This window comes from Pelobates fuscus, chromosome 3, assembly GCF_036172605.1.
Source record: "Pelobates fuscus isolate aPelFus1 chromosome 3, aPelFus1.pri, whole genome shotgun sequence".
In the NCBI taxonomy this organism is placed as follows: Eukaryota; Metazoa; Chordata; class Amphibia; order Anura; family Pelobatidae; genus Pelobates; species Pelobates fuscus.
The window spans coordinates 381,349,895-381,363,789 of record NC_086319.1 but is presented as its reverse complement, the minus strand read 5'-3'; the positions used below and the strand labels follow the sequence as shown (position 1 = coordinate 381,363,789).

Genomic DNA, 13,895 nt, shown 5'->3' with positions numbered 1-13,895 from the left:
GAGACACTGGCTAGAGAAGAATCACCTTGCGTCAGTATAGATGTTGGGCTGACACGCGGTGTCCCTTTGACCTGGGAAGGATCGCCTTGCACCAGTATTGATGTTGGGCTGACACGCGGTGTCCCTTTGACCTGGGAAGGATCGCCTTGCACCAGTATTGATGTTGGGCTGACACGCGGTGTCCCTTGGACCTGGGAAGGATCGTCCTGCGTCAGTATTGATGTTGGGCTGACACGCGGTGTCCCTTTGACCTGGCAAGGATCACCTTGAGACAGTATTGATATTGGGCTGATACGCGGTGTCCCCTTGACCTGGGAAGGATCTACTTGCGTCAGTATTGATGTTGGGCTGACACGCAGTGTCCCTTTGACCTGGGAAGGATCGCCTTGAGACAGTATGGATATTGGGCTGATACGCGGTGTCCCTTTGACCTGGGAAGGATCGCCTTGCGTCAGTATAGATGTTGGGCTGACACGCGGTGTCCCTTTGACCTGGGAAGGATCGCCTTGCGTCAGTATAGATGTTGGGCTGACACGCGGTGTCCCTTTGACCTGGGAAGGATCGTCTTGCGACAGTATTGATGTTGGGCTGACACGCGGTGTCCCTTTGACCTGGCAAGGATCGCCTTGCGTCAGTATAGATGTTGGGCTGACACGCGGTGTCCCTTTGACCTGGGAAGGATCGCCTTGCGTCAGTATAGATGTTGGGCTGACACGCGGTGTCCCTTTGACCTGGGAAGGATCGCCTTGCGTCAGTATAGATGTTGGGCTGACACGCGGTGTCCCTTTGACCTGGGAAGGATCGTCTTGCGACAGTATTGATGTTGGGCTGACACACGGTGTCCCTTTGACCTGGGAAGGATCGCCTTGCGACAGTATTGATGTTGGGCTGATACGCGGTGTCCCTTTGACCTGGGAAGGATCGCCTTGCGACAGTATTGATGTTGGGCTGACACGCGGTGTCCCTTTGACCTGGCAAGGATCGCCTTGCGTCAGTATTGACGCTGGAATGGAGCACAGTGTCACAACATGCACAGAACTGACGCTAGGAATGGATAGATACACTGACATTCTGTCATCAGGAACAAAATCTGGTATATTATAGACATGAAAAGATTACCGCTACACTACATGATACAGTAATTAATAATAAGGTATTTTGGGAGAGTTCCACCCAAATACTACACCAGCTACCCTCTTCTTAAACCTGTTTTATTACCCTCTGGGCCTATTCACCCACATCCTTTTTCCCCATCTTCTCTCATACTATTAATCTCCTCCCCCGCACTCCAACCCCTACCCTTCCACCATCTCTCTACTGAACGTTTACTGTACAAAAGTTGGGCCTCGCCCTCTGACACATTTCCTTGAGATACTCTCTAAATCTGGATCATTACAAGAATCGTATCCTATTATTTGTATTATATCATCACTGATACTGTTATTGCTGGTATTACATATTCTGCTATAAAAAAATAATAAAAGAAAAATTGCAAAATACATAATCAGAATAATTTCCTAATGCATTGTTTAGAGATAAAAAAAATTTATTCAACTGAGCAAATCAAATACAAGCAGGCATTAGACTGGCATGGACCTAGTCACACTCCACATATCTGTGGTTCTTCAACACCTATACAATGACAATAATAAGGTAGTATTTTAATGATGTTATATTTGATTTGTCTCTTGTTCTAGCAGTGAATGAGTTAACTAATTCTCCAACCAACCCCCTCCGATTTAGTCAGCCACATTACATCCACGCTGTGTCATAGGATATTAATATCTCAGAGAAGCGTTGACGCTCCATATAAAATCACAGACACACAGTGTAAGGATGTTAAGACTGTTTCTGGATGCACTGGTCACAGCATCCTGCAGTGTGTGTGTCTCTTACAATGAGGGACAAGCTTAATGATAAATACGTTAGTTTTATCATTCTGCAGAGGGCAGAGCACATACAGTATCGTGGGTATCACGTATAACATGGCTTTATCCTGCCAGTTTCAGTGACACCCATGGAGGAGTGGAGCAGATTTTGTCTCATTTCCTCGTCTTGGTATCATCCTATAGAGGAAAGGATAGATACAGTCTCCCTGAGTTAGAGACTCCATGTCCCAGAGTTCTGTAGTGTGAAACCAATCAAGATCGGTTTGTTCTGGGTGGAGAATAATGTGAAGCAAGCCTAATTATTGCAAACAAAAGTTAACCCTTTAGAGAAACTCTCCACACACCTAAAGCATTTTAGCTTGTTGAAGTACTTTATGGGTGAAGTGTGTCCTCTCTTTTTCTTCATTTTACAAAAGGGGCACATTTTTATAGAAATTGGCACTTTGAAAAATTTACCTGGTTACACCCCCCTGGCTGTCAATCAGACAACAGATCCTGTTACTTCCTGGTTTGGTTAGCTCAGTTATTGCTCAGAGCACCTGCCTTGCAAAGACTTATTGAAGTATACCAAAACAACTTCATGAAATTGAAGTTGTTATGGTGCCCTGAGGTCCCTGGTGCGAGTTCATCTTTACAGATTAAAGAGTTCACAAACTGTTTATCTCCGGTGTCTGATCGCTCTGCCCTCTGTACTTCCGCTGCTCTGATTCTTGTAACAGGCAGCCTTGTACAGAGGTGCCACTGACTGGCAGAGGGCATCAGCTTGAGAAAAAAAATATTTCTTTCTTTCTCAAGCCTAAAGGTAAGCTAGCATCAGGGATCTCCTGGTACCATAACAACTTAATCCCAATTAAGTTGTTTTGGTGCCCAGAGTGTTCATTTTAGCTGCATTGGGAAATCTGTGATTGGACTGGGGAAGAAGGGAAGGTTTTTGGTTTGTAATTGGGCAATGGAGTGTCCCTTTAAGGGCTGATCTGTTTATTAAAATTGCAGTATGACTCATCCAAAGTAAACTCAATAAATCAGTACTGAAGACTAAGCTCTGATCATTCCACAAATACTTATATACCCACTAAATATGCAAAATGACCAATAATATTTATTAACCAAGTTGGTTCTAATCGCATATAAGATGCTCTTCGATATGAAAAATCACCCCATATGTAACGTAGTAGATATGAAAATCAGCTAAAGCCAGCAGGAACGAGGCCAGAATTTCTTGTTAGCAAGTTGGAGTTTCCACTTTTAGCACAACTGCTACAAAAATAACACAGCAGCACAATATTATTCCTCCTGCCTATGTCACCCTTTGGTTGGAGGGACAGACCCCATGTCCCATAGCTTCCTCCTGTCTTTGTCACCCTGTGCTGGGAGGGACAGACTCCATGTCCCATAGCTCCCTCCTGTCTGTGTCACCCTGTGCTGGGAGGGACAGACTCCATGTCCCATAGCTCCCTCCTGTCTGTGACACCCTGTGCTGGGAGGGACAGACTCCATGCCACATGGCTCCCTCCTGTCTGTGTCACCCAGTGCTGGGAGGGACAGACTCCATGTCTCATAGCTCCCTCCTGTCTGTGTCACCCAGTGCTGGGAGGGACAGACTCCATGTCCCATAGCTTCCTCCTGTCTGTGACACCCTGTGCTGGGAGGGACAGACTCCATGCCACATGGCTCCCTCCTGTCTGTGTCACCCTGTGCTGGGAGGGGCAGACTCCATGTCCCATAGCTCCCTCCTGTCTGTGTCACCCTGTGCTGGGAGGGGCAGACTCCATGTCCCATAGCTCCCTCCTGTCTGTGTCACTCTGTGCTGGGATGTACAGACTCCTTGTCCCATAGCTTCCTCCTGTCTGTGTCACCCTGTGCTGGGAGGAACAGACTCCATGTCCCATAGCTCCCTCCTATCTGTGTCACCCTGTGCTCGGAGGGACACACTCCATGTCCCATAGCTTCCTCCTGTCTGTGTCACCCTGTGCTGGCAGGGACAGACTCCATGTCCCATAGCTCCCTCCTGTCCGTGTCACCCTGTGCTGGGAGGGACAGACTCCATGTCCCATAGCTCGCTCCTGTCTGTGTCACCCTGTGTTGGGAGAGACGGACTCCATGTTCCATAGCTTCCTCCTGTCTGTGTCACCCTGTGCTGGGAGGGACAGACTCCATGTCCCATAGCTCCCTCCTGTCGGTGTCACCCTGTGCTGGGAGGGACAGACTCCATGTGCCATAGCTCCCTCCTGTCTGTGTCACCCTGTGCTGGGAGGGACAGACTCCATGTCCCATAGTTCCCTCCTGTCTGTGTCACCCTGTGCTGGGAGGGACAGACTCTATGTCCCATAGCTTCCTCCTGTCCGTGTGACCCTGTGCTGGGAGGGACAGACTCCGTGTCCTATAGTCTCTTCCGGTCTGTGTCACCCTGTGCTGGGAGGGACACACTCCATGTCACATAGCTTCCTCCTGTCTATGTCACCCTGTGCTGGGAGGGACAGTCTCCATATCCCATAGCTCCCTCCTGTCTGTGTCACCCTGTGCTGGAAGGGACAGACTCTATGTCCCATAGCTTCCTCCTGTCTGTGTCACCCTGTGCTGGGAGGGACAGACTCCATGTCCCATGTCCTGTCTGTGTCACCCTGTGCTGGGAGGGACAGACTCCGTGTCTTATAGTCTTTTCCGGTCTGTGTCACCCTGTGCTGGGAGGGACACACTCCATGTCCAATAGCTCCCTCCTGTCTGTGTCACACTGTGCTGGGAGGGACAGACTCCATGTCCCATAGCTCCCTCCTGTCTGTGTCACCCTGTGCTGGGAGGGACAGACTCCATGTCCCATAGCTCCCTCCTGTCTGTGTCACACTGTGCTGGGAGGGACAGACTCCATGTCCCATAGCTTCCTCCTGTTTGTGTCACCCTGTACTGGGAGGGACAGACTCCATGTCCCATAGCTCCCTCCTGTCTGTGTCACACTGTGCTGGGAGGGACAGACTCCATGTCCCATAGCTCCCTCCTGTCTGTGTCACCCTGTGCTGGGAGGGACAGACTCCATGTCCCATAGCTCCCTCCTGTCTGTGTCACACTGTGCTGGGAGGGACAGACTCCATGTCCCATAGCTTCCTCCTGTCTGTGTCACCCTGTGCTGGGAGGGACAGACTCCGTGTCCTATAGTCTCTTCCGGTCTGTGTCACCCTGTGCTGGGAGGGACACACTCCATGTCCAATAGCTCCCTCCTGTCTGTGTCACACTGTGCAGGGAGGGACAGACTCCATGACCCATAGCTCCCTCCTGTCTGTGTCACCCTGTGCTGGGAGGGACAGACTCCATGTCCCATAGCTTCCTCCTGTTTGTATCACCCTGTACTGGGAGGGACAGACTCCCTGTCCCATAGCTCCCTCCTGTCTGTGTCACCCTGTGCTGGGAGGGACAGACTCCATGTCCCATAGATCCTCCTGCCTGTGTCACTCTGTGCTGAGAGGGGCACACTCTATGTCCCATTGCTTCCTCCTGTCAGTGTCAAGGAAGGACATGTTCTAGTTATATATTGTGTCGATATTACTGTCTCTATGGTATCATATCTTTGTAGCATTCAAGGTGAACTTGCTGTATCAGTATAGGGAGTGTCCCACTTTCAGGTAAAGGAGAACCGAACAAGGAAGCCATTAGCTTGTGACAAAGGTTTTACTTGTGACCCCAGAATAAGGCCACATCCACTCTCTGTTGCACAAGAGTTACAGAGTTCAGTGTCCTCAATGGCAGTCACCTAGTAATTATACAAATTATCATGAGGTAACAGAAACAAAACAGAAAGTACACTCCTGTCTTGCACGCCATCCACTATATAGGACGTTGACAGAATACAGGGTCAGTGGCACACACAGCTAACATAACAACACAAGGACAAAGTAAAACACTACAAGGGACACAAGGGGGGTTGCACTCAAAATGTCTGGCTCTTTAACGCAGACAATTAGATTTCACTCATTCACTTCTCACATTACTTCCCATTTCATCCGACCTCCTGTCCTTCAGTTTCCTCTGTGTGACCTTCATTGTCCCCTTCAACTGCCTTCTCTCTGACTCTATACAAAACCCTTCACCATCCACTCCAACTGCCTTCCCTCTGACTCTATACACAGCCGGTCACCATCCACTCCAACTGCCTTCTCTCTGACTCTATACACAGCCCGTCACCATCCACTCCAACTGCCTACTCTCTGACTCTATACAAAACCCTTCACCATCCACTCCAAATGCCTTCTCTCTGACTCTATACAAAACCTTTCACCTTCCACTCCAACTGCCTTCCCTCTGACTCTATACACAGCCGGTCACCATCCACTCCAACTGCCTTCTCTCTGACTCTATACACAGCCGGTCACCATCCACTCCAACTGCCTTCCCTCTGACTCTATACACAGCCCTTCACCATCCACTCCAACTGCCTTCTCTCTGACTCTATACAAAATCCGTTACCATCCACTCCAACTGCCTTCTCTCTGACTCTATACACAGCCCGTCACCATCCACTCCAACTGCCTACTCTCTGACTCTATACAAAACCCTTCACCATCCACTCCAACTGCCTTCTCTCTGACTCTATACAAAATCCTTCACCATCCACTCCAACTGCCTTCTCTCTGACTCTATACAAAACCCTTCACCATCCACTCCAACTGCCTTTCCTCTGACTCTATACACAGCCGGTCACCATCCACTCCAACTGCCTTCTCTCTGACTCTATACACAGCCTGTCACCATCCACTCCAACTGCCTACTCTCTGACGCTATACAAAACCCGTTACCATCCACTCCAACTGCCTTCTCTCTGACTCTATACACAGCCCGTCACCATCCACTCCAACTGCGTACTCTCTGACTCTATACAAAACCCTTCACCATCCACTCCAACTGCCTTCTCTCTGACTCTATACAAAATCCTTCACCATCCACTCCAACTGCCTTCTCTCTGACTCTATACAAAACCCTTCACCATCCACTCCAACTGCCTTTCCTCTGACTCTATACACAGCCGGTCACCATCCACTCCAACTGCCTTCTCTCTGACTCTATTCACAGCCTGTCACCATCCACTCCAACTGCCTACTCTCTGACGCTATACAAAACCCTTCACCATCCACTCCAACTGCCTTCTCTCTGACTCTATACAAAACCCTTCACCATCCACTCCAACTGCCTTCCCTCTGACTCTATACACAGCTGGTCACCATCCACTCCAACTGCCTTCTCTCTGACTCTATACAAAACCCTTCACCATCCACTCCAACTGCCTTCTCTCTGACTCTATACAAAACCCTTCACCATCCACTCCAACTGCCTTTCCTCTGACTCTATACACAGCCGGTCACCATCCACTCCAACTGCCTTCTCTCTGACTCTATACACAGCCGGTCACCATCCACTCCAACTGCCTTCACTCTGACTCTATACACAGCCCTTCACCATCCACTCCAACTGCCTTCTCTCTGACTCTATACAAAACCCTTCACCATCCACTCCAACTGCCTTCTCTCTGACTCTATACACAGCCCGTCACCATCCACTCCAACTGCCTACTCTCTGATTCTATACAAAACCCTTCACCATCCACTCCAACTGCCTTCTCTCTGACTCTATACAAAACCCTTCACCATCCACTCCAACTGCCTTCTCTCTGACTCTATACACAGCCCGTCACCATCCACTCCAACTGCCTACTCTCTGATTCTATACAAAACCCTTCACCATCCACTCCAACTGCCTTTCCTCTGACTCTATACACAGCCGGTCACCATCCACTCCAACTGCCTTTCCTCTGACTCTATACACAGCCGGTCACCATCCACTCCAACTGCCTTCTCTCTGACTCTATACACAGCCTGTCACCATCCACTCCAACTGCCTACTCTCTGACGCTATACAAAACCCTTCACCATCCACTCCAACTGCCTTCTCTCTGACTCTATACAAAACCCTTCACCATCCACTCCAACTGCCTTCCCTCTGACTCTATACACAGCCGGTCACCATCCACTCCAACTGCCTTTCCTCTGACTCTATACACAGCCGGTCACCATCCACTCCAACTGCCTTCTCTCTGACTCTATACACAGCCTGTCACCATCCACTCCAACTGCCTACTCTCTGACGCTATACAAAACCCTTCACCATCCACTCCAACTGCCTTCTCTCTGACTCTATACAAAACCCTTCACCATCCACTCCAACTGCCTTCCCTCTGACTCTATACACAGCCGGTCACCATCCACTCCAACTGCCTTCTCTCTGACTCTATACACAGCCCGTCACCATCCACTCCAACTGCCTACTCTCTGACTCTATACAAAACCCTTCACCATCCACTCCAACTGCCTTCTCTCTGACTCTATACACAGCCCGTCACCATCCACTCCAGCTGCCTTCTCGCTGACTTTCCACATGACCCTTCTATCCCCTCCAACTGCCTTCTCTCTGACTCTATACACAACCCTTCACCATCCCCTCCAGCTGCCTTCTCTCTGACTCTATACACAACCCTTCACCATCCACTCCAACTGCCTTTTCCCTGATGCTATACACAGCCGGTCACCATCCACTCCAACTGCCTTCTCTCTGACTCTATACACAGCCGGTCACCATCCACTCCAACTGCCTTCTCTCTGACTTTCCACACGGCCCTTCTATTCCCTTCAGCTGCCTTCTCTCTGACTCTATAAACAGGCATTGTATCCCCTCCAGCTGCCTTCTCTCTGACTTCACACACAGTCCTTCTATCCTTCTAACTGCCTTCTCCATGACTCCACACACAGCCCTATCTTCTTCAGCTACCACACCTCTCTCTTCTCATTTCTCTATGTACAACCTTTTCTATTCCCTCCACTTGCTTCCAATCCTTGTCCTTTTTATGATCATTCTATCTATAGCCCCAGCTCAGTCCCCCCCAACATTCCTCCTGACTGTCTTTCTCTTAGTTCCCAAGTACAGTCTCTATCTACCCTTCTTACTCCTTCTCTCCGCCCTTTACCCAACACATTACCCTTCTCACAACTGCTTCCTATACTTCCCTTATCTCTCCTCTCCATCCACCGTCTGTCCCTGTTGTTTTCTCTCCTCTCCCTATCCCTTCCTTTTCTCCCTGTAATTCTGTTCCCTCCCGATCCACCTCACGTCCTTATCATTCCCTTTCCTCTCCATCCATCATTGGACGGTGTATGTGTAAGGGGTGCTCTTTGGACAGTGTGTAGCTGAGGGGGTGAGCTGTTCGGGGATATATTGGTTGTTGGTGTTCTATGTTAGAGAAAGGGTTTTAGGGCTCCATTCTTCCAATGCCCTAATTGGATGGGTTTCAGCGGATGTGATATTGCTATCAGTCCCAGACTTGGTGGCACTGGGGAGGGAACTATCCGTTATGTGGATCAACCTCTGATAGTTTCACCCTTCACCACACCTTGGCTGATGTTTGGGGAAACTGCTAGACGTGATATGATCACTCTGGACGTATGAGCTTTATGAGGGAGGGAGACTAGCGGATATACCATGGCAGAGTACGGGAGCTATGTTACAACCTTGTTCTCCTCTCCATCCACCTCATCTCCCTGATCTCCCATCTCCTCTCCAACCAACAAATATCACTCTCCTTCTTTCCATCCATCTTGTGTCTCTGTGGGTTTTTTTTCATCTCTCTCTCCCCACCTCTATTCCCTCTAATTCTCGTCCCTCTCCATCCAACTCATCTCCCTATCTTTCCATTTCCTCTCCATCCACCTCATCTCCCTCCCCTTTTAGTTCTTATCTACCTGCTCTTTCCTTCTATATCCACCGTATCCCCCAGTTCTTCTCTTCCCTATCCATCCACCTGCTTTCTTTGCTCTTTTCCCTCCTCTCTGTTCACCTCCCTCCCTTGCCCACCTCTCTATTCTATCCTTGTGCAATCCTTACCCTTTTATTTTCTACTGCTGTCTCTCCGTGTCCTATGCTCTCTGCTCTATACTATCCTTCTATCCTATGCACTCCACTCCCTCTCTATACAGAACTGAAAATGGTTTTCACCTGAATTCAAAATGGATTGCTTGTAAGATCAATGTCTAGCTGTGTTAACCCAACCATTAAAAACAGTTTATATAAAACAGAGCTGCGAGCAGGGTGATAAGAGGTGACAGGTGGTGACACGTGCGAACAGGCCAGTCCTACTGGATGCCAGAGCTGGAATCTGAGGAATGAAAAGTTTGGCACATAATGACCTCTCTGGAGAAGGTGCGGCACATCCGGATTCCAGAGGGTGTTGAATGCCGGAGGACAAGGAGTAGCTAAACACTGACAGGGAAGAACTTGACAGCACAGAGTCCAGTACCTGTCCCATGTAGGGAACACCCATACACTTACACAGAGAACACAGGGAAGATCTAAGCACTCATACAGAGCTAGCATGTGGAGGTTTACAGGGGTACAACTGAAGGATGACGGTATAAGTCCACATGACCTTTTTATTTACACTTTTAACTGACCCTCTTTAGGTGTAGTTTCAAGGCAACATATCGGTGATAAAGGGATGCCGCTGAGAGCAAGCTGGCTAGCACAAAATATCATAACACCGACTCTTCTCCCCTATAAAGTCCAATTTATGGCAGTTTTATATTTGAGTATTTTTTTGATCTTTGTGATTTGATCCAATGTTCCAAATTAAACATAACAAATGTAAACAGAACACTATTTATATCTGAAATATGCGCTTGTGTGCTAAACCTTGTTGGCGCTTTATAAATAATAATAATAATCCCTAAAAAAGTGTTTAACCCCTTAAGGACCAAACTTCTGGAATAAAAGGGAATCATGACATGTCACACATGTCATGTGTCCTTAAGTGTTTAATTACATGTTTTTAGCATGTGTCTTTTATAGCTACTGCTTAACATTTATAAGGGAGTTATATGGTTCACTTGAGATTGATCCTCAAAGTCCTTCACTCCTCTTTCCTACAGTGTCAAAGTGTGATCAGACACTATAATTATAACCCCCCCAGCCCCCCATGATGCTGGACCTGGAGCTCCTTGTAGTATGAATGTACAGTAGTGCTGGTGTGCCCATGGCTGGCTCCATCCTGCCCTGACACTGCCTTCCTGCCCCTCCTCCCCCCCCCCCCTCTGCCTCCCATGGATATCATTTATTATTCTCCCTGCATTTCCCTTACAAGAAGCAGCAGCCCTGGTCTTTCCCTGTAAACTTCACCCCCCTCTCCCCCTCCTCCTCCTGTTTACCAGCAGCACGAGTTTCCTGGCAGTGACGTCACGCGCACGCCTCCTTTCCCCCCCTCGCTCTGCCAGGCTCGGCCCCAGTGACGTCAAAACTCAACCGGGCTCGTCCAATCGGCGCGCGGGACGGCGCTTCCGGCAGGCTGGCTCGCCATATATAAACTAAAACAACTGCCTCCTGCTACTACTGTCACAAGTGAAAGAGTCACGGAGCTGGCTGAGCGCGAGGAATAGCTGAGGCTGCAGAGCTGACACTCATCTGGAACCACAAGAGCTGACACTCCATCTAGAACTCTATCCTGGGCCACAAGAGCTGACACTCCATCCTGAACTCTAGCCTGGGCCACAAGACCTGACACTCCATCCTGGGACACTAGAGCTGGCACTCCATCCAGAACCACAAGAGCTGACACTCTAATCTGGGCCAGAAGAGCTGACACTCTATCCAGGACCACCTGTCAGCCCCCACTACCTTCCTTCCATGTGCTCCAAGATGGAGCAGCCCTTCTACCACGATGACTCCCTGCTGTCTGCCTACTCCCGCCCTGACGCCGGGCTCCTGAAGGGCCCCCTGGGGCCAATGTCGGACTCCTACCGTGTCCCCAAGCACGACCTGTCCTACTACCCGAGCCAGGTGTCCCCGTCCAGTCTGAAGATGGCAGCCCCGGAGCTGGAGAGGCTCATCATCCACAGCGGCCCCGGGGTCATCAATGGGCCGGGCGCTGGACAGCTCTACTGCGCCCACCGCGGAGGGGGCATGACGGAGGAGGAGGAGGGCTTTGTGGACGGCTTCGTGAAGGCTCTGGATGACCTGCACAAGATGAACAGAGAGGGGCCCCCCAATGTGTCACTGGGGGCCGGGACTGGGCCTATGGGTGGTGGGGTAGCATCCCAAGCCAACAGCATCTATGGAGACACTGCAGTCTACACCAGCCTGGCCAACTACCACCCCAGCTGCTACAGGCAACCCTCAGCCACCATCAACTACCTGCCCCAGGGGCATGGGGGCTATGGGGTATCTCCCTTCAAAGAGGAGCCCCAAACCGTGCCAGAGGCTGGAGGGAGCATGTCTGACAGCAGAGACAGCACCCCAGCTCCCATGTCTCCCATCAACATGGAGGAGCAGGAGAAGATCAAGGTGGAGAGGAAGAGGTTGAGGAACCGCCTGGCTGCCACCAAGTGTCGCAAGAGGAAGCTGGAGAGGATAGCCAGGCTGGAGGACAAGGTCAGGGAGCTGAAGAGTGAGAACAATGGGCTGAGTGGCACAGCTGGGGCACTCAGGGAGCAGGTGGAGCAGCTAAAGGTCAGGGTGAGGGAGCATGCCAGGCATGGGTGCCAGCTTCTTCTGGGTAGCAAAGGGCACCAAGTGTTCTGAGAACAGAGATCTGGGACCTCTCAGAAAGACTAGCTCTATTCTTGCAGATCTCACTAATACGATCAAACAACCCCTGCTTGTAGGGACAGACTGACATTCATGGTTTACTGGATCTTCTGGTGGGGGCCCTTCCCATCTTGCTGCTCCCCACCCCTCCAGTACTGCTCTCATTCTTTCCACCAGCAAGGAAGAAGACTTGCAGAAGATGAGGGAACTCACTGACCATCAAACTTGGTCCTCAAAGGAAGAAAAAGACTTGAATACTAGACTGTCACCCCTCCCTATGCAGCCAGGTCAAGGAGGTGGTTTCAAAGTTTGCCAGAGACTTAAAAATATGCATGTTTACTCCAGTGAGAACTAGATTTGGCACCCCAGATGTTTGTGGACTGTGTGAGCACCATTTAAAACTTAGTTCACAAACATCAGGGGTGCCAAGGATAGTGCTTACTAATTCACCATTTGGCATTCAAAGTGTTAATGGTCTCTGTGGGTTTTTCTCTTCCCTTAGCACTTAAACTAAACATCGTGTCTTCCCAATTTCTGGTTTTAAGAATAACCAAATGTTTGCAGTTCTATATCTGAAAATAAGGAAGGGTTTGCAAATCATGTGACTGTATCTTGTGAATGGGGGAGAGGGGACTAGCTGGTAATATGGAAAAAGGGACCAGTCATCTATTGTCTATAAAGATCCTATGGATCTCTTAATACACACTCTGGAAAGTGCTGTATGTCGAGATTCTTAGTATGTACACACTGATAGAACATGCTGCACTATATATTAGTATGGAGTATCTTGAATGGTTACTCTTACATTCTTTACCACAATTTGAGAATCAACTGGATGTCTGTAAAATATATTTTTATTAAATGCAGCAAACAAAAGGAACAATTTTATATTTTAATGTTCGTGGAAGTTTACAAAAATAACACTTTTTATTGTTTGTTTTGAAGCTGGTAGCTCTGTTGTATAGCATTGCAGAGCAGTGTTTTCTCCTGTTAAAACAGAGCGTTGGTTTAACCCCCTGAATGCCAGTGAGGTGGACAGCATCTGACACTACCCTGGCACTCAGGGGGTTCCAAACAAAATCTGCTTTTATATATTTTTATTTTTTTTCTTAAGCGTGGGGTTTATTTTCCCGCTGGTTTCGGGAAAAATCCCCAAGTTAAATGTTACGTATGTATTTAAAGAGGGAAAAATATGCACTCATTAAAGGGTACTTTCAGAAATCTCAGATTTAATTTTTTTTTTTTTTTTTGTTAGTGTTTCTTGAAAGTGCTGATTTTGGGAAATAATACAAAAAAAATATTTTTATGTTGGGAAAGTTTAAAAATTGTTCGTTTTTTTTTTATACTGCAAATGTAAAATGACTGGCTATGTGATGTACAATTTTATATATTGTTTTG

At 48.7% G+C, this 13,895-nt stretch overlaps 1 protein-coding gene across 1 annotated transcript; it reads left to right on the top strand.

The window, feature by feature from the left end:
* The first annotated feature begins 11,291 nt into the window (after positions 1–11,291).
* On the top strand, positions 11,292–13,621 carry JUNB (JunB proto-oncogene, AP-1 transcription factor subunit). The gene has a single exon (XM_063449582.1). The coding sequence runs from the start codon at positions 11,598–11,600 to the stop codon at positions 12,489–12,491; it is 894 nt and encodes a 297-aa protein (XP_063305652.1). The 5' UTR covers positions 11,292–11,597; the 3' UTR covers positions 12,492–13,621.
* Positions 13,622–13,895: the final 274 nt, after the last annotated feature.

Bases quoted from the DNA above. Each gene is read 5' to 3' on its own strand.
- JUNB (XM_063449582.1), top strand. From the start codon at position 11,598: ATGTGCTCCAAGATGGAGCAGCCCTTCTACCACGATGACTCCCTGCTG.